General features: G+C 45.0%; 2 protein-coding genes across 6 annotated transcripts in view; one reads left to right on the forward strand and one right to left on the reverse strand.

Annotated features, from left to right (window-relative positions):
- Positions 1-14,972, forward strand: part of ZSWIM5 (zinc finger SWIM-type containing 5) — a 213,750-nt gene extending 198,778 nt beyond the window's left edge. For both annotated transcript variants that reach the window (XM_032361603.1, XM_032361604.1), the window contains exons 12-14: positions 10,655-10,818; positions 11,305-11,386; positions 12,094-14,972. In XM_032361603.1, the coding sequence (XP_032217494.1) occupies positions 10,655-10,818; positions 11,305-11,386; positions 12,094-12,956 (1,109 nt within the window). In that variant the 3' untranslated portion in view covers positions 12,957-14,972. The remainder of the gene's footprint in view (positions 1-10,654; positions 10,819-11,304; positions 11,387-12,093) is intronic.
- Positions 14,973-15,809: 837 nt separating this feature from the next.
- On the reverse strand, positions 15,810-19,482 carry UROD (uroporphyrinogen decarboxylase). Of its 4 annotated transcripts, XM_032361607.1 has the most exons (11): positions 19,325-19,480; positions 19,022-19,119; positions 18,297-18,409; positions 18,097-18,176; positions 17,958-18,020; positions 17,547-17,744; positions 17,259-17,420; positions 16,750-16,887; positions 16,500-16,600; positions 16,352-16,418; positions 15,810-16,054 (listed from the first exon to the last, which is right to left on the reverse strand). In XM_032361607.1, the coding sequence occupies exons 2-11, from the start codon at positions 19,039-19,041 to the stop codon at positions 15,893-15,895; spliced, it is 1,104 nt and encodes a 367-aa protein (XP_032217498.1). In that variant the 5' UTR covers positions 19,042-19,119; positions 19,325-19,480; the 3' UTR covers positions 15,810-15,892. The 4 variants fall into 4 exon arrangements, with proteins under 4 accessions (XP_032217498.1, XP_032217497.1, XP_032217500.1 ...); XM_032361606.1 differs by having other exon boundaries at positions 19,022-19,480; XM_032361609.1 differs by lacking the exon at positions 18,097-18,176 and having other exon boundaries at positions 19,022-19,482.
- Positions 19,483-20,427: the final 945 nt, after the last annotated feature.

Below are 20,427 nucleotides of genomic sequence, written 5' to 3' on the forward strand. Positions count from 1 at the left end.
TGTATACTAGGCTACCATTTGTGAGGTTTTTTGTTTGTTTGTTTTTAAGGAGAGGAACTAGATAATGTATTTTCTTATTATCCGTAGAGTATTCTGGAAGGTAATTCAAGAACTCATAATATTGACTGCATATAGGGTTAGAAGTGGGTGAATGAGCATCAGGGGTGAGGGGAAGAAAGAACTTTTAATTATTTATCTTTTGTGTCATTTTAACATTAAACCATGTGAATATTTCCAAATTCTTAAATTATAAATGTCAATAGAAACTGCTTAAATCAAAATGCAAAGATTTTTTTAAATGATGGGATGGGGTACCTAAGAATAGAATATCTGAGAACTGTAGGACAATTAGAAAAGATACCCGGGGCGCCTGGGTGGCTCAGTGGGTTAAGCTGCTGCCTTCAGCTCGGGTCATGATCTCAGGGTCCTGGGATCGAGTCCCGCATCAGGCTCTCTGCTCAGCAGGGAGCCTGCTTCCTCCTCTCTCTCTGCCTGCCTCTCTGCCTACTTGTGATCTCTCTCTGTCAAATAAATAAATAAAATCTTAAAAAAAAAAAAAGAAAAAAGAAAAGATACCCAACATATACATGATGGGAATACTAGGAGAAGAACTAAAGGAGCAAAAGAAATATTTGAAGTAATAATGGCTCAGAATTTTCCAGTTAGTGACAGACACCAGAACACAGATCCAGGAAGCTCAGAGAAAACCAAGTATGAACACCAAAAAATTTTCTCCTAAACATCATACTCAAACTGCAGAAAACCAAAGACCAAGAAATCTTGAAAGAAGCCAGAGAACAAAACTACCTTACCTATAGAGAAACAAGGATAAGAATTACATCACTTCACAAACCCACGCAAGCAAGAAGAGAATGAAGTAAAATATGTAAGGTGTTGAAAAAAAAAAAAAAACCCAGAATTTGGTATCCAAATAAACTATCCTGCAGAAATAAAAGAGAAATACTTTCTCAGACAAAAACTGAGAAGTTTATTGCTGATAGACCTTCTTTGCAAGAAGTCCTTCAGAGAGGGGCGCCTGGGTGGCTCAGTGGGTTAAAGCCTCTGCCTTTGGCTCAGGTCATGGTCTCAGGGTCCTGGGATCAAGCCCCGCATTGGGGTCTCTGCTCAGCAGGGAACCTGCTTCCTCCTCTCTCTCTCTGCCTGCCTCTCTGACTACTGGTGATCTCTATCAAATAAATAAATAAAATCTTTAAAGAAAAAAAAAACTTATAAACAAAAAAGAAGTCCTTCAGGGAAAAGGAAAATAATAGAGATGTAAAACTCAGATCTACATAAAGAAAGGAAGAATGTTAGAAAAGAGACAAATAAAGGTAAAATAAAACCTTTGGGTTTTTTTTTTTTTAATTCTTACTTAAACTAATAAAAGTAAAATAATAATAGCAGGGGCACCTGGCTGGCTCAGTTGATACGTGTGACTCTTGATCTCAGGTTTGTAAGTTTGAGCCCTATGTTGGGTGTAGAGATTACATAAAAATAAAATTTTAGGGGCACATGGTTAGCTCAGTCAGTTAAGCATCCAACTCTTGATTTCAGCTTGGGTCATGATCTCAAGGTTGTGAGATCGAGTGCTGCTTCTGGCTCCATGATGGACGTGGAACCTGCTTAAGATATTCTCTCTCTCTTCCTCCCTATAAAAAACGAACAAACAAACTTTTAAGAAATTTTAAATAATAGTAGCAATATATTGGGTAATTATAGCCTAAAGATAAGTGAAATGAATGACAGCAATGATGTTACAGAAGGAAAGGAAAAAATTGAGAATACTATTATAAGGCATCTTATGAACTTATAGTTATTTAAAACTGAACTTAGATTCATTGTAAATGTATACTGCAACTCTAGGGCAAATGCTAAAAGAATTTTTGAGAGAAGTATAATTGATAAGAGAGAAAATTAAATAAAAAAAGATCAGTGTAAGCCAGAGATGGCCAAAAAGGGAGCAGGTTTTTTTAAAAAGGGGGGTACCTGGGTGGCTCAGTTGGTTAAAGTGGCTGCCTTGGCTCAGGTCATGATCTCAGAGTCCTGGGATAGAGCCCTGCATGGGGCTCCCCACTCAGTGGGAAGCCTGCTTCTCCCCTCCACCTTCCTCTCTGCCTACTTGTGCTCTCTCTCTCTCTGTCAAGTAAATAAATAAAATCTTAAAAAAAGACAAAAACGAAAAAAAAAACGAAGAACAAGTATGAATAGAAAATAGTTAATAAATATGGTAGATATTATTCCAACTATATCAGTAATCACTTTAAATGTTATGGTCTAAATATGCCAATTAAAAGATAGAGACTGGAGTGGTGCCTAGGCCTCTGCCTTCGATTCAGGTCATGATCCCTCCCAGGGTCCTGGGATCAAGCCCTGCATCGGGCTCTCTGCTCGGTGGGGCCTGCTCCCCCCCCACCCCACCCCCGCTGCTTCTCTGCCCACTTGTGCACTCTCTCTCTGTCGAATAAATAAATAAAATCTTTTTATAAATAAATAAAAGATAGAGACTGGAGCTCCTGGGTGGCTCAGTCAGTTGAGCATCCAACTCTTGATTTCCACTTGGGTCATGATCTCAGTGTGCTAGGATCCAGCCCTGGGTCAGGCTCCATGCTCAGCAGGGAGCCTGCTTGAGAGTTCTCTCCCTTTCTCTCTGTCCCTACCTTTCCCCATGGATAAATCTTATTTATTTATTTATTTATTTATTATATTTGACAGAGATCACAAGTAGGCAGAGAAGCAGACAGAGAGAGGGGAGGAAGCAGGCTCCCTGCTGAGCAGAGAGCCCGATGTGGGGTTCAATCCCAGGATCCTGGGATCATGATCTGAGCTGAAGACAGAAGCTTTAAGCCACTGAGCCACCCAGGCTCCCCATTTTTTTTCCCCATGGATAAATCTTTAATAATATATAAAAATCTTTAATAGAAACTGACAGAGCAAATTTAAAACAAAAACAAAAAACCAAAGGCCTAATTATATGTTGTCTGCAAGAAACCGGTTTAAATATAAAGACACAGGATCAGAGTCACGCATTGGGCTCTCTGCTCAGCGGGGAGCCTGCTTCCCCCTCTCTCTCTGACTGCCTCTCTGCCTACCTGTGATCTGTCTCTTTGTCAAATAAATAAAATACTTAAAAATACATATATATATATATATACACAGAGGGAGGAGTCAAGATGGCGGAGAAGTAGCAGGCTGAAACTACATCGGCTAGCAGGAGATCAGCTAGATAGCTTATCTAAAGATTGCAAACACCTGCAAATCCATCGGCAGATCGAAGAGAAGAAGAACAGCAATTCTGGAAACAGAAAGACAACCACTTTCTGAAAGGTAGGACTGGCAGAGAAGTGAATCCAAAGCGACGGGAAGATAGACCCCGGGGGGAGGGGCCGGCTCCCGGCAAGTGGCGGAGCAACGGAGCACAAAATCAGGACTTTTAAAAGTCTGTTCCGCTGAAGGACATCGCTCCAGAGGCTAATCCAGAGTGAAGCCCACGCGGGGTCAGCGTGGCCTCAGGTCCCGCAGGGTCACAGAAGGATCGGGGGTGTCTGAGTGTCGCAGAGCTTGCGGGTATTGGAACGAGAAAGCCGGCTACAGAGACAGAGCCGACAGTAAGATCACAGCTCGGTGTTACCTTGAACCAGTCGCAGTCTCGGTGAGCTCGGAGCGCGGTCGGAGGTCAGGCAGACGGGAGTAACTGGGCGCTGTTCTCTGAGGGCGCACTGAGGAGTGGGGCCCCGGGCTCTTGGGTCCTCCGGGCCAGAGACCAGGAGGCCGCCATTTGTATTCCCGTCCTCTGGAACTCTATGGAAAGCGCCCAGGGAACAAAAGCTCCTGAGAGCAAACCCAAGCGGCCCCTGGTAAGGGCGGTGCAATTCCGCCCGGGGCAAAGACACTTGAGAATCACTACACCAGGCCCCTCCCCCAGAAGATCAACAAGAAATCCAGCCAAGACCAAGTTCACCTACCAAGGAGTGCGGTTTCAATACCAAGGAGAGCAGCAGAATTCCAGAGGAGGAGAAAGCAAAGCACGGAACTCATGGCTTTCTCCCTGTGATTTTTTCAGTCTTGCAGTTAATTTAATTTTTTTCTTTTTCATTTTTTTCTCTCTTCTTCTGATAAAATTTTTTTAACTTTTACCCTTTTCTTTTTTTAACGTTTTTTAACTAGTTTATCTAATATATGTATTTTTATATATATTTTTTATTCGTTTTCTTTTTTTTTTTAATTCTTTTCTTTTTTTTTTCTTTTTTTTCTTTCTTTCTTTTTGAGCCTCTTTTTATCCCCTTTCTCCCCCCCTCACGATTTGGGATCTCTTCTGATTTGGTTAAAGCATATTTTCCTGGGGTTGTTACCACCCTTTTAGTATTTTACTTGCTCCTTCATATACTCTTATCTGGACAAAATGACAAGGCGGAAAAATTCACCACAAAAAAAAGAACAAGAGGCAGTACCGAAGGCTAGGGACCTAATCAATACAGACATTGGTAATATGTCAGATCTAGAGTTCAGAATGACAATTCTCAAGGTTCTAGCCGGGCTCGATAAAGGCATGGGAGATATTAGAGAAAACCTCTTGGGAGATATAAAAGCCCTTTCTGGAGAAATAAAAGAACTAAAATCCAACCAAGTTGAAATCAAAAAAGCTATTAATGAGGTGCAATAAAAAATGGAGGCTCTCACTGCTAGGATAAATGAGGCAGAAGAAAGAATTAGCGATATAGAAGACCAAATGACAGAGAATAAAGAAGCTGAGCAAAAGAGGGACAAACAGCTACTGGACCACGAGGGGAGAATTTGAGAGATAAGTGACACCATAAGATGAAACAACATTAGAATAATTGGGATTCCAGAAGAAGAAGAAAGAGAGAGGGGAGCAGAAGGTATACTGGAGAGAATTATTGGGGAGAATTTCCTCAATATGGCAAAGGGAACGAACATAAAAATTCATAAGGTTCAGAGAAAGCCCCTAAAAATCAATAAGAATAGGCCCACACCTCGTCACCTAATAGTAAAATTTACAAGTCTCAGTGACAAAGAGAAAATCCTGAAAGCAGCCCGGGAAAAGAAGTCTGTAACATACAATGGTAAAAATATTAGATTGGCAGCTGACTTATCCACAGAGACCTGGCAGGCCAGAAAGAGCTGGCATGATATTTTCAGAGCACTAAACGAGAAAAACATGCAGCCAAGAATACTATATTCAGTTAGGCTATCATTGAAAATAGGAGAGATTAAAAGCTTCCAGGACAAACAAAAACTGAAAGAATTTGCAAACACCAAACCAGCTCTACAGGAAATATTGAAAGGGGTCCTCTAAGCAAAGAGAGAGCCTACAAATGGTAGATCAGTAAGGAGCAGAGACAATATACAGTAACAGTCACCTTACAGGCAATACAGTGGCACTAAATTCCTATCTCTCAATAGTTACCCTGAATGTTAATGGGCTAAATGCCCCAATCAGAAGACATAGGGTATCAGAATGGATAAAAAAACAAAACCCATCTATATGTTGCCTCCAAGAAACTCATTTTAAGCCCGAAGACACCTCCAGATTTAAAGTGAGGGGGTGGAAAAGAATTTACCATGCTAATGGACATCATAAGAAAGCAGGAGTGGCAATCCTTATATCAGATCAATTAGATTTTAAGCCAAAGACTATAATAAGAGATGAGGAAGGACACTATATCATACTCAAAGGGTCTGTCCAACAAAAAGATTTAACGATTTTAAATACCTATGCCCCCAGCGTGGGAGCAGCCAACTATATAAACCAATTAATAACAAAATCAAAGAAACACGTCAACAATAATACAATAATAGTAGGGGACTTTAACACTCCCCTCACTGAAATGGACAGATCATCCAAGCAAAAGATCAGCAAGGAAATAAAAGCCTTAAACGACACACTGGACCAAATGAACATCACAGATATATTCAGAACATTTCATCCCAAAGCAACAGAATACACATTCTTCTCTAGTGCACATGGAACATTCTCCAGAATAGATCACATCCTCAGTCCTAAATCAGGACTCAACCGGTATCAAAAGATTGGGATCATTCCCTGCATATTTTTAGACCACAATGCTCTGAAGCTAGAACTCAACCACAAGAGGAAGTTTGGAAAGAACCCAAATACATGGAGACTAAACAGCATCCTTCTAAAGAATGAATGGGTCAACTGGGAAATTAAAGAAGAATTGAAAAAAATTATGGAAACAAATGATAATGAAAGTATATATATAGACACAGACTAAAAGTAAAGGGAAGGACCTAAGTAAAAGAGCTAAAGCCATAAACTTCATAGAAGAAAATATAGGGATAAATCTTTATGACCTCAGACTTGTCAGTGAATTCTTAAATATAACACCAAAGGATGAACAGCAAAGGAAAAAAATAAGTTCTACCTCACCAAAATTAAAAGCTTTTGGGGGTGTCTGACTGCCTTGATTGGTGGAGCATGTGACTCGATCTCAGGGTTATAAGTTCGAGCCCCACCTTGTATGTCGAGGTGACTTAAAAGTAAAGTGTTGAAAAAAATTAAAATCTTTTAATGAATATTATCAGGAAACTAAAAAGACAACCTACAGGATGGAAGAAAATATTTTTAAATCATATACCTGATAAGGGCTTAATATACAAATCTATAAAGAAGTACAACTCAACAACAGAAAGACAACCCATTTTTAAATGGGCAAAAGATTTGAAAAAACATTTCTCCAAAGGAGATATATAAGTAATAAGCAAATGAAAAGGTACTCAACATCATTAGTCATTAAGGAAATGCAAATCAATACCACAGTGAGATACTACTTCATGCCCACTAGGATGGCTTTTATAAAAAATAATAATAATAAAGTGTTGGCAAGGATGTGGAGAAATTGAATTGTACATTGCCAGTGAGAATGTAAAGTGGTACAGCTGTTGTGGAAAATAGTTTGTTCCTGGAAATTTTACCTTTTTTTTTTTTTAAAGATTTTTTATTTATTTATTTGACAGACGGAGATCACAAGTAGGCAGAGAAGCAGGCAGAGAGAGGAGGAAGCAGGCTCCCTGCTGAGCAGAGAGCCCGATGTGGGGCTAGATCCCAGGACCCTGGGATCATGACCCGAGCCGAAGGCAGAGGCTTTAACCCACTGAGCCACCCAGGCGCCCCTACCTTTTTTTTTTTTTTAAGATTTTATTTATTTATTTGAGAGAGCAAGAGAGCATTGAAGGGGGGGGCAGTTGGGAGGGAGAGAGGGAAAACAGGCTTCCCACAAACAGGGAGCCCAATGCAGGGATCAATCCCAGAACCCTGAGATCACGACCTGTGTCGGAGGCAGATGCTTAACCAACTAAGCCACCCAGGCGCCTCTAATTTTTTTTTCTTTAATGTAAGCTCTTCACCCAGTGTGGGGCCTGAACTCATGACCCCAAGAGCAGGAGTCACAGGCTCCAGTGACCAAGCCAGCCAGGTACACATGTTCCTGAAAATTTTAGATAGAATTACTATATAACCCAGTTATTCCATTTCTAGGTATATACCCGAAGGAATGAAAAAGAGGGACTCAAACAGATATTTACACATCAGTGTTCATTGCAACATTATTCGTAACAGCCAAAAAATTGGAAACAACCCAAGTTTCTATCAGCTTACAAACAGATAAATAAAATGTGGTATATACACACAATGGAATATTAAATCATGAAAAGAAATGACATTCTGATAATATGCTACAACCTGGGGGATGTCTGAAGATATGCTAAGTCAAATAATACAGATACAAAATTTTAAATATATGATTACATGAAAATAGCTAAAACAGGCAAATTAATAAAGACAGAAAGTAGATTAGAGTTTTACAGGGGCTTCTGTTTGGGGTGATTAAAAAATTTTACAGGGGTGCCTGGGTGGCTCAGTGGGTTAAGCCTCTGCCTTCAGCTCAAGTCATGATCTCAGGGTCTTGGGATCGAATCCCGCATCAGGCTCTCTGCTTGGTGGAGAGCCTGCTTCCCCCTTTCTCTCTGCCTGCCTCTCTGCCTACTTGCGAGATATCTCTCTCTCTCTCTGTCAAAAAGAAAAAATTAAAAATTTTACAAATAGTGGTAATATTTACACATTTTGAATATGATGAGCACCATTCATTTGTACACTTAAAAATGGTTAAAATGGCAATTTGAGGGACGCCTGGGTGGCTCAGCTGGTTAAGCGGCTGCCTTCGGCTCAGGTCATGATCCCGGCGTCCTGGGATCGAGTCCCACATCGGGCTCCTTGCTTGGCGGGGAGCCTGCTTCTCCCTCTGCCTCTGCCTGCCACTCTTGCTTCTCTTGCTCTTGCTTCTCTATGACAAATGAATAAATAAAAAAAAAATCTTTAAAAAATGGCAATTTGACTATATATGTTAACCACAAATTAGATAGCTAGATAGATAGTTAAATGAATTAGCACTCCCTAAGAAAGAGTGCTAGAACAAGCAAAAAGACTCAAACAAAAGTACAAACAGTGAACATCACTGGGCTTCATTTTTATCTCAGTACCTTTAGGAAGATATTTCTCTATGACTGAGCTTATATGCTTTACTTTTCAAATATTTCTCTCTAAAAACAAAGGCCACAGGTGCCTGGATGCCTCAGTCAGTTAAGCGTCTGTCTCTTGATTTTGGCTCCAGTCAAGATCTCAGCGTCATGGGATCAAGACCTACATTAGGCTCTGTGCTGAGCATAGAACTTACTGGAGATTTTCTTCCTCTCCCCCTCTGCCTACTTCTGTGCTGTCTCTCTTTAAAAAAAAAAAAATAGAGGCCAGGGCTTTAAACCAACAGAATATCAACACTCTGGCCCTCACTTTCCACACCCTATAGTCTTACTGCCAGACTAGCCACACTGAAAGCAGGAAGAGTCTGGAAAAGATACTCTCCCAGGAAAGCATGCCAGTTTGTTATTTTCACCTTTAAAAATATTTCTTAAGGGGCGCCTGGGTGGCTCAGTGGGTTAAGCCGCTGCCTTCGGCTCAGGTCATGATCTCAGGGTCCTGGGATCGAGTCCCGCATCGGGCTCTCTGCTCAGTGGGGAGCCTGCTTCCTCCTCTCTCTGTCTGCCTCTCTGCCTCCTTGTGATCTCTCTCTGTCAAATAAATAAATAAATAAAATCTTTAAAAAAAAAATTTCTTAAATATTTCTTAAACACAATTTCTTCAACAACAACAAAATGTGGAGAAAGGTATACCATGCTAACACAAATCAAAAGAAAGCTGGAGTGTATGCATATGTATAAATTTCAAAACATGGAAAATTACAGGGATGAAGAGGGTTATTCCAAGAAGACAAAATAATCCTTAATGAATATGCATTTAAAAACAGAACACCAAAATATGTGAAACAAAAACTGATATAGTCAAGAGAAATAGACAAATCCACTATTATAGTTGGAGAATTCAACATTCTTCTATTAGTAATTGATAAATCTAGCAGGCAGAAAATCAGGATATACTTGAACTAAATTGCAATATTAATGAACTGGGTCCAATTAACATTTATAGTATACTTCATCAAAGAACAGAATATACATTCTTCTCAAACTCACATGGAACACTCACCAAGACAGACCACATTCTGGACCATAAAACACACCTAAGTAATTTAAAAGAAATCATACAAAGTATGCTCTCAGCCCACAGTGGAATTAAACTAGAAATCAATAACAGAAAGAATACTGGATTGTTTCCAGGAAACAGTCTGAGGATCTTAGAGGGGAGGGAGGTGGGGGAATAGGTTAGCCCATGAGGGCACGTATTGCATGGAGCACTGGGTGTTTTATGCAAACAATGACTCATGAAACACTAATTACATCAAGAACTAATTGGGACGCCTGGGTGGCTCAGTTGGTTAAGCAGCTGCCTTCGGCTCAGGTCATGATCCCAGCGTCCTGGGATCGAGTCCCGCATTGGGCTCTCTGCTCAGCAGGGGGCCTGCTTCATGTTGCACATAATTTTAATCTGCTTCCATAAAACATCCTAGTTTGTGGCCCATACATTATTCACCTTAAGAATTAAAGATTTTATGCAAAATTTAAAATCTGTACAAACAAAAATCTATCGTATGATTTCACTTATATGTGGAGTCTAAACAACAAATGAATAAACAAAAAGCAGAAACAGACCTATAAATACAGAAAACAAACTGGTGATTGCCAGAGGGGAGGGAAGTAAGGGGATGAGCAAAATGGGTAAAGGGGAATGGGAGGTACATGCCTCCAGTTACAGAATGAACATAACACAGGGATGAAAGGTACAGCATACGGAGCTGCAGTGAGAGGCAGACAGTGGGATTAGCATATTTCTTGATAATAATGTGGCTTCCTGTGTCCTGTATAAGTAGCTCTCAAAAGTCAGGTGTTCATAAAAATTATTTCTGGCACTTAAGGAGTTAAGGGGAAGAAGGTGAAGGGTAGAGGCAGATGAACAGGTGGTGAGAAGTGAATTCATGTGGGTGCCTGGTGAAGCAGTCTTCATTGGGTTTAGTGGAGACAGAGATTGTCTACCCAGAAGGGATGGTAGCATTCAGAATTATTCAGTGAATTGATAGCAGCCAGTTCAGCCAGTATCTATGTGATCAGTAGACTATTCAGGGAGACTTTAAAGAAGACCTGTCACTGCCCCTTCTCTCTGCACCTATAGGGGATACTCTGAGGCTCCGAACAATTCTGGAAGCAATACAGAAGCACATCCATTCTTCCTCTCTCATCTTCAAACTGGCCCAAGATGCATTCAAGATTGCCACTCCCACAGATAGTAGTACCGACAGCACCCTGCTCAACGTGGCCCTGGAGCTGGGGTTACAGGTATGGAGGAGGAATAGGTTATCCCTGCTTTAGGCTTCTGGCGTAGTGATCATCGGTAGAAGATAAGAGGCACTGGGCATGAACCAGCTAAGCCCGGTTCTTTCTGTGTCCCCAGAACACAACTTTTCGACTAGGCTTCTAGGTAAGGATCTCCAAATTGAGCTCCATTTTGAAGTGAAGGCCAGAAGCAATGTAGCTTTAGGTTCCATCGGGTCCCCATTTTCTCTCCACCCCTCCCCATTCCTCCCAAGTCAAGTCAATAATAAGGTGTGACATAAGGACTTCGTTACAGGTCATCAGAGAAGTCTTCTATCTGATTGGTGGGAGGGGTGGGCAGAAATTAAACAAACCTGTCTGTACTTATCAGAGATGGCTGTTTAAAGCACCAATAGACACTTGTTGCATAAATGGATGGTAAGGGCATGTGGGAATGTAGAAGTCCAACAGTTACGCTTAGCCAAGTGGAAATGCCTCTTTTTTGCTCAGGTGATGAGGATGACCTTATCAACTCTTAACTGGAGGCGCCGGGAGATGGTGCGGTGGTTGGTGACATGTGCTACAGAAGTGGGTGAGTCTCCCACTTCCCTCTAATCCCCAGGGAAAGGAGTTCTTAGGCCCTACTCTTGGAACAAGACAGTGAATCCTTAGAGCTCTCATATTCCATTTACTGATGGCCTGGGAAAGCATGGAGCTGCTGACAGGAAAGATGGCCTTTATTTACCTAGCCCAAGCTCTGCCCTTACTGCTTGGACCATACCCACTTTGACCCTCCAATCAGAGACACATTTGAGAGATTGACTTTTCGGCCACCAGTATACAAGTGCACCCTTGGGAGGTAGTTGGCCCAGTGGTTTGGTCCCAGTCCCTGCCTGTGCTTCTAAAAAAAACCCCAAACGACTTGGAGTCTCAGGACCCCAACTAAAACCCAAAGTCCCAGCATGAGACTCTACCCTAAGAGGTCCCACTTCAGTTAGAACCCCCAGGCAGACCTATGACTACCACAGGCTCTGCTGCTCCATCCTTGTGAGGGGCTAAGAGCACCTGCAGAAATCTTTGACCCTCTGACTTGGGGAAGGAAGGGGAAGGAAGAGACCCCAAACAAGGTCTGGCCATCCGGGATGCTCCTTGGTTTGCCTCAGATCATCTCAAGGCTGCTGAGGAGGAAGGATAACTCATCTCTGCAGGCCAAGTTCTGACCCCCAAAGGGTCAGTCATCTGGGCAGACCTGGATCGGGACCCGGATGGCCACAGCTGAGCTCAGGCTCTCCCTGACAGGTGTGCGGGCCCTGGTGAGCATTTTGCAGAGCTGGTACACACTCTTCACCCCCACCGAAGCTACTAGCATTGTGGCTGCCACAGCTGTATCCCACACCACTATCCTGCGCCTCAGTCTTGACTATCCACAGCGGGAGGAGCTGGCTAGCTGTGCTCGCACGCTGGCCCTACAGTGTGCCATGAAGGATCCCCAGAGCTGTGCCCTGTCGGCCCTTACACTCTGTGAGAAAGACCACATCGCCTTTGAGGCAGCCTACCAGATCGCCATTGACGCTGCCACCGGCGGCATGACACATTCACAACTGTTCACCATTGCCCGCTACATGGAGCTCCGTGGCTACCCGCTACGTGCCTTCAAGTTGGCCTCCCTGGCCATGAGCCATCTCAACCTGGCCTACAACCAGGATACCCATCCAGCCATCAATGATGTGCTCTGGGCGTGTGCCCTGAGCCACTCTCTGGGCAAGAACGAGCTGGCAGCCCTCATCCCCCTGGTGGTGAAGAGTGTGCACTGCGCCACAGTGCTTTCAGACATCTTGCGGCGCTGTACAGTGACGGCCCCCGGCCTGGCGGGCATCCCAGGCCGCCGCAGCTCTGGAAAGCTCATGTCCACCGACAAAGCTCCACTGCGCCAGTTGCTGGATGCCACCATCAATGCCTATATCAACACTACACACTCACGCCTGACACACATCAGCCCTCGCCACTACGGAGAGTTCATCGAGTTTCTGAGCAAGGCTCGGGAGACCTTCCTGCTGCCCCAGGACGGCCACCTGCAGTTTGCCCAGTTCATCGACAACCTCAAACAAATCTACAAGGGCAAGAAGAAGCTGATGCTGCTGGTTCGAGAGCGCTTTGGCTGAGAAAGCAAACAACTCACTGCCAGGGCAGCCTGGGCTCCCAGGTACCACAGGTCAGGCCAAGGACACTGAAACATTCGACCACCCTGAGAGGACTCTGAGCGCCTGTGGCTGAAGCCAAAGCACCACAGGGCTAAGCATGGGAGAGTCCAACTCTAGCCAATATGCCTTCCTTGGCAGAGTTCTCACTACAGCCCACTCTTCCTGAAGGAGCTGGGCCCTGCAGATCGATCAGAAACCCCACAACATGCCACCTCACGCCCCTATATCCTGCGTGTCCTGGGCATTGGCCCGCTCTCCCTTGGCAAACACAGAACACTGTTCCGTCTCAGGGATCGCTTAACCAGAGAAACAGAAGCATTTATGGTACTGTAAATACTATAGTATATGTGTTGCCAATTACACTGTAAAGTTGTAACTATTTATAATTCTGGTTCTAATTTGATGGGTACTTGAAGTAGCTATGGGTGGGAAGATAGGCTTGTTTTCTGAGGAGACACAACCATTTCTCAGGTTTCCCTTGCAGAATATATACAGTTTGCAGTGGAAGAGTGGGGGTGGTGGGGAATACAATGACCGGTTAGAATAAATCCCAGGTCTAGTCTATGCAGAAACCCCAGCCTGCAGACACAGGGCATCTATATAGCCCAGTGGTGGGAGAGGGCCAGGGCCAGGACTGGACTTAGACTCTTGCCTCATGAAGCCTCAAGGACAGTGAAGCTCTCACTCCTGCCACACACAGCCTCTCTAAGAACCTGTTGAGCTCCTGAGAAGTAAGTGCAGGGGGAGGGTAAAGGTCTGGGAGGCCACTGAGCTCATTAACGTTAATCTACTCTGGTCACCTTTGTGTTAGAGAGTGTCTGGTTTTATCTCAAACTATGTATGTGTGTATACATATCTGTATGGCTAAGTACGTGTGTCTCTGTGCATAGATCTGTGCATACCTGTCTTGCACATGTACTTATGTGTGTCTGTCAGGTCTGTGTGTCAGTACATTGTCTGTGTGCTGGACTGTGAGTTGTGTGTGAGGGTATACACATTTGTGAACATGTACGCATACATACCTGTGTGTGTACACCTATCAATGCATGTTCAGTGGGGGGGCGCGCACAGATGCATGTGTATGAACATGTGTGTGTGTGTATGCTTGCTCTCCTTTGGTCTGTCTTTATATGTGTAACTGGATATTTTGACATATAAGTATGTGTGAATTTATGTTTCAGAATCTGCATGAATGTGTCCCTTTTTGTGCCAGATCTCTCTTCCGCATTCCTCATCTCACTCACTCGCTGAACACGTTCCCCATCTCTTTGCCTCCCTTACTCACCGCTTTCTCAGCAAGCTCTTAAGCACTAGTCTCCGTCTGCCCTAAGAGTGACTCCTTCAGCTCCAGTTCTTTTCTTGCCCTGTACTTGCTTTCTTCCCTTGCCTTTCTACCTCAAGCTTCCTCTGCCTGCCCACTGGTCACTGTTTTGGAGGCTGGGGCTGGAATGCATTTGGCCTTTCCCTTTCTGAGTAGTTTTTACCCCTAGCAGGCAATGCCTGTCTTAGCCCTAGCTGACCTCCACAGTGTATCCTATTCCTGCTACCTTCCTGACCCCTGTGCTCAGCCTGGAATTGTTATAGCAGGTAGCATGGGCTTTCAGAAGAGTCATCTGGATGCCAGTGTCTTGGTGTTTACTGTTTCATGTTTTAGTTCCCAAGTGGGGGGTGGGGTGTGATAGGGAAGGGGTGGTATAGCTAGAGTGTGAACTAAGGACCTCTCTGCTTTATGTTCCTTTCTTTGACAAAATGTCACTTTTTTCGCCCCTTCACACTAACCAGTAAGTCGTTTTTGCTGTCTGTGGCTACTTAAATCTTACTATCCAGCCATGGGCCCCTACAACCTCTCAGCCCAATAGGTTGGTTAGAAAGAAAGAAAAAAGAAGCCACTCCCATTTCTGTATCACGATTTGCCGTTTTTTAGCAAGTATGTGAACTCACAGTGCTTTTCTATGAATAAATCATGGATCACAGAAAATACCATTTTTCTAAAATCAGAATTGTGTTCTCTCAATAAATGAGGCTCTTCTTTCTCTTCTGCATTGCCCTAAGCTGGAACAAGGAATTGGTTGCGCCTCTAGTACAGTGGGTCCCTAGTGGTCTAAGATGTGGAATGACAAATGAAGAATTTCCTGCCACACCACTCCCCTCTTCAGAGCTCACAGGCACTTCAGACCTTGTCCCAGGAAGTAGGTACCACTACGATGGGCAGAAACACCAAGGTCCTGAGAAAATTGGAGGGTATACTCAGAAAAGAATGCAGAGCAACCCTGAGTGCAATAAGGCCTTTTGGCTTCAAAGGCCTTCTCCCCTCAAAGATGCAAGTCTGTCTCTACTCCTAATCACCCTAACCCTGAGTTTTTATGTCCACACCCTCTTCCCCCACCATCTTTTGGTGTCAAAGCTGAAGTCCTCTCAAGCTTCTCCCTGCTCACCTAGATTCCATCTTCCTCAAGGGGACTCTCTAAAATATTCTAGCAATTTCTGTGTCCCTCTCTGATCTACACCCCCTTCCATCCCCAGACACAAAGCTCTGTCAATTTGGCCTCGTATGCTGTGGGGACCCCATTACTCTGCAAATGTCACAGCTTCAGCTGCTAGGAAGCTTTACCCAATCCTACCTAGCCCTCAGGCTCGGAGAGGTGAGAGCAAAATGGTAGTGAGGGCCCTGACATTGGGTCCTACAGTACATATTCACTGATATCTGAGCTCCCAAGACTTGGAGAAGATGCAGAAAGGGGCCCCAGGGAAGAAGCAGAGGCTAAGAAGGAACTGAAGATAAGAGCAAAGATCTTCCACAGATGAAACCGTATGTTAGACTCCACCTCTGGAACTTTTATTCTCCTGGAAACAACCAATCATCTTTGTTAGTGGTAGCTGAGAGAAAAGGTGTGTGCTCAGTTCTGTCGAAGCAGACGTGAGTGTCTATGCACAGCATCCACAAAGGCCCCCACGTGTTCTGGGTCCATGTCAGGGTAAAGTCCATGTCCCAGGTTGGCAATGTAGCGCTGCGGCCCAAAGTCATCCAGCATCTGCTGCACCAGCCGTCCGATCTCCTCCTGGAGGACCAACAGGGCACTGGCTACAGGGGGGCCAGCACTCCCCTGTACTCCCTATGCATAACCATGACAGCACGTAGGCATGCTTCTACTCCGTGTTATTCATTCAGTCGTTAATTCAAAACAGTTTACTGGATGCTTAGTATGGGCCAGACAACTATAAAAAGAAATTCCTGCTTTCCTAGAGCTCACATGAAACGAACAGCGGGACAAACATGCAATAAAGACACACACAGTAATACAACCATGTTCACAGCCATGGGAGTATATACACACACATGTAGGGACCCTGGTTACCTTAGATGCATACAGAGCACAGGGGTCCAGGTTGCCCTGCAAGGTCACCGTCTTCCCCACGCGTTCCCTGAAAGCAAAGTCAGTGCCATGTCCTGGTGACTGCTCTTGTGGCAGCTGCTCCCTCTCCACCTCATCCTCTGTCACTCACCGGGCTTTCTTTGGGGCCACTGTCCAGTCAAGCCCAACCACCTCGTAGCCAGCATGGGCCAGCTCTTCCAGGGCAAAATGTCCGTCTTTAGCAAAGATGATCTGAGGGAAAGGACAGATTTCTGAGGCAACAAAAGGCCTGCCTTTGCCCACTAACTTATCTTGGCTGCGCCTCTGCTGCCCTCCAGTGGTCACTTCAGTCCCTGACCATTCCCCAGGCCCACCTTCACTTACTCCATCCCCATCCTTACCATGGGCACTGGTGCCAGGCCTGCCTCCTGCAGCCTGGCCTTCACCTGCTTGGCCACATCACGGATGTAGGGCAGTGCAAACTTACTGAAGAGCTGTGGGCCAAGATGCCCTGCATGGGACTCAAAGAGCTGCAATGCCTACAGTTCGAGGGGAGGAGGGGATGGTAAAGACAAATACATAACACACAAAGTATCTCACACCCCACACACACCACGTGTCTCAATTTCTCCCGAGTAACTTCAGACCCTCATACTGCCTAAGCCTATAAATCCAGTTCCATTCAAAAAGTTCTGCTTTCTCCACATACCAGTGCGAGCTTTGGTCTTTGAATGCATATTAGCACTGCCAGTGTCAATGACAAGTTTGGACCTAGGTGCTCCAGTCAGATCATCGTAGGCCAAGCTTCTTTCCTGCTGGGCATTATGACACCTACCCTCTCAGGTGTAGGGAACCATACTGCTTCTCATTCTTCTAGACCCCAAGTCTATTCCTTTCCCTCAGGACCCACCTGGGCACCAGCAGCCACTTGTCCCACAAGATATGGGACCAGAGCATCAGTGAGGATGCGAAGCAGCTGGTGACTAGCCTGTGGTTTCTGGTAAAGCCAACGCTTGGCCTGAGCCATGGTGCTTGAGCCGCCACCCTCAATCATGTATGTCATCAGAGTCCACTGCAAAAAGGATACAAAGAGAATGTCATAGGTGTAGAAGCCAGACTGATACCTACTTCCCTTGTCTACACCAGACCCACCAGAATGATCTCCCCATGCCCAAGTCCCTGCCTTGTTCCACATTACCGGGGCACCAGCAAAGCCAATCAGCGGCACACGCCCAGCCAGCTGTTGTCGGGTAAGGGTGATGGCCTGGAACACATAGCTCAGTTCAGAGGTCACTGTTGCTGGATCCCGGAGACGTTCTAAGTCCCGTTCTTCTCTTAATGGCTCTGGGAAGCTGGGCCCTTTGCCAGGTACCATAGTCACCTCCATGCCCAGTGCCTGGCAAGGAAGAAAATACCTGGATTTCCTACCTATAACTCTAGGAGAAAAGGCTCTGTTCAGCCCATGTCAAGAAGGAAGAAAAGGAAAATGAAACTTGGTCAAACTCCATCTCTTTCAGCCCAGTTTTTCCATCTGTCCAGTGTAGATAAGTGCTTATCTTGAGCCTTGGCTACCTTTACTCTTTCTTACCCATCAGGTTTGAATGGGTACCTGGGGTACAACAAGGATGTCAGAGAAGATGATGGCAGCATCCAGAGGGAAGCGACGCAGTGGCTGTAGGGAATAGAAGACAGGTTACTAGAAGGCAAACTGAGGGCATAAATACCTCCCTTTTTCATAGAGGCCTCACCTGCAAAGTCAGTTCACAGCAGGCCTCTGGGGAGCGACAGGTGCTGAAAAAGTCCTGGGCAGCCCGAGTTTCCCTAAACTCTGCAGACAGAAGAGGGAAAGCTGGGCCGAACTCTGAGGAACCTCTGGATCCCTCCCCTGCCCCTCAAAAATCTTTTCACTCTCCAGAGTTTCACTTGGATTCCTGGGCCCGACCCTCACCTGGTAAATAGCGGCCTGCCTGCCGCATGCACCAAACGGGAGTATAGTCTGTGTCTTCTCCCCAGGCTGCTCGCAGGAACGTGTCATTCTTCAGCTCTGGAAAACCCTGGGATCTGGAGATCAGGAGGGGGAAGGGGTAGGTGTCAGTAAGCTTGGACAAGAGTTGGGAAAGGCCCGGGTTCTTAAGGCGGATTCATTCTGACACCACTATCTGCCTTCTCCAGCCAGTTCCTAAGCTGTGGCTCCCCGCCCATTCCATTTCTTCTTTGCCTATCAGATGGTGCACAAGACTAGAAGGGCCCGCGCTGGGGCCTCTATCTTCCACACAGCCCCAACTCCCCCAAGTTCAAAGCCACTGGAGAAACTGGGGGAAGGGCGTAATGAAAGCCCAGTAGGAACTGATCAGGGTCTTTGGGCCAGAAAATCTCAGGAACAGGGCTACCAGTTGGCTGGTTCGGAAGCTGGTAGATCCCAGGCTAGGGTACACTGAGAAATCAGAGAAGACGGTCCCAAAATACGGATCCTAACTGAGGATTAGAAAATCCTGGAGGCATCCCCTAAACGAGTCTCAGGAATCCATGTATAGAGGATTAGGGATTCCAGAGACAGGAATCGGGTTGGGAACTCTCCAAGGTCGGGAAAGAGGGGTATAGGGACAGATTCCTGAGTTGGAAGAGTCAGGTCAGAAACCACGCCGGCCATACCAAGTGGTGCAGAGAACTCACCCCGACCCGTTCGCCTCCATGATAAGCCGTGGCTAACTGCGAGCAGAGTCTCCACCGTAACGTCAACCAGAGTCTGTGAGATCAAGCTCCACCCCTTCCTGGAGGGAGCCAGGGTCGGCGCCATGTTGAAAGTCACATGATCAGACACTGGCATTAGCTCCGGGGCTGCCCTGGGTGCTGCCGGTAGGACCCCCGACAACCTTTCTCCACCGTAAAATCCGCTGTAGCGTCGCAGCAACAAACGCCCCCACGCTTCTCCTACCCTCCCCACCGCCAAGAACTCCGCAAATAACTACCCCTTACCGTGGCATCAGGAATCTCCTCTCCTCTGATGGCCTGGAAATCCGAGAGTTTCAGCCGAGACTCACTTTTACTCCCATGCTCCATGATTCTAACAATCTTAGGCCTGGCGACCAGGCAGGCACACAGTGGATTAAAGAACCAAGCTCTACAGGGAAATGAAATAATTAAATATTTACGTTACCGGGGCACCTGGGTGGCTCAGTTGGTTAAGTGTGCGGCTTGTGATTTCGGCTCAGGTCATGATGTCATGGGTCCTGAGACTGAGTCCTCAGTGGGACCCCACACTCCTCTGGGAGTCGGCTTGGGATTCTCTCCCTCTGCCGCTACCCGGAACTCAAGTGTGCGCAGGCACAGTGCGGTATCTCTCTCTCACTCTTAGAATAAGTCTTTTTAAAATATATATTTATATTACCTACTAAGAGGCGGGCACTATATATAGTAGATGCAGAAGTTAACAGTGGTCACCAAGACAGCCCTTTCCTTTAAGGAGCTACAGACTGGTGGATCAGCGATCATAATAGTAAATGTTTCAAGAGGAAAAAACCAGAAGTAGCTAGCAAGGGCTCTTCCTGTAACTAGGGAAAGCAGTAGGGGTGTTCCAAATAGAGGGAACAGCAGGTGCAAAGAGAAGAGGCAAAAGAACAAATGGCTATTGTGGGAACCAGAAGACCCATCTGCTGGAATTAAAGAGGCTAGAGGTGTCTTCAGAGTCCAGGTCATGCATGCCCTTATGAGATTCACTTATCCACTTTATTCTGTAGTAGCACCGTAGCATACAAACAGCTTGGAGAGAAGGGAAGAGGGGCACTATGTTCCCAGCTTTCTAAGGAGAAAATAAAAGGAAAATCGTCAGAATTACACGGGATCAAAAATTATTTCTTTCTTGATAACTTTGATTATTTGAAAACTAAATCAAAACAAAGTTTCCATCCAAATGTCCATCAACGGATGAATGGATAAACGATATGTAGTGTATACATAAAACACAGTATTAGTCGACCCATAAAAAGAAATTTAAGTTCTATTCATGCTATGATATTGTTGCAATATTATTCTAAGTGAAATAAGACAGACCCAAAAGGAAAATATTATATGGTTCCATT

The sequence above is a fragment of the Mustela erminea genome, chromosome 10, assembly GCF_009829155.1.
Source record: "Mustela erminea isolate mMusErm1 chromosome 10, mMusErm1.Pri, whole genome shotgun sequence".
Taxonomy (NCBI): Eukaryota; Metazoa; Chordata; class Mammalia; order Carnivora; family Mustelidae; genus Mustela; species Mustela erminea.

What these genes read in the sequence shown, in the direction of transcription:
- UROD (XM_032361607.1), bottom strand. Translation starts at nt 19,041, where the DNA reads ATGGAGGCGAACGGGTCGGG. An exon ending in GCTGTGAACTGACTTTGCAG is followed by an intron (nt 18,021 to 18,096) that starts GTGAGGCCTCTA and finishes TATTCCCTACAG; the next exon opens with CCACTGCGTCGCTTCCCTCT. An exon ending in GTGCTCTGTATGCATCTAAG is followed by an intron (nt 16,055 to 16,351) that starts GTAACCAGGGTC and finishes TTGGTCCTCCAG; the next exon opens with GAGGAGATCGGACGGCTGGT.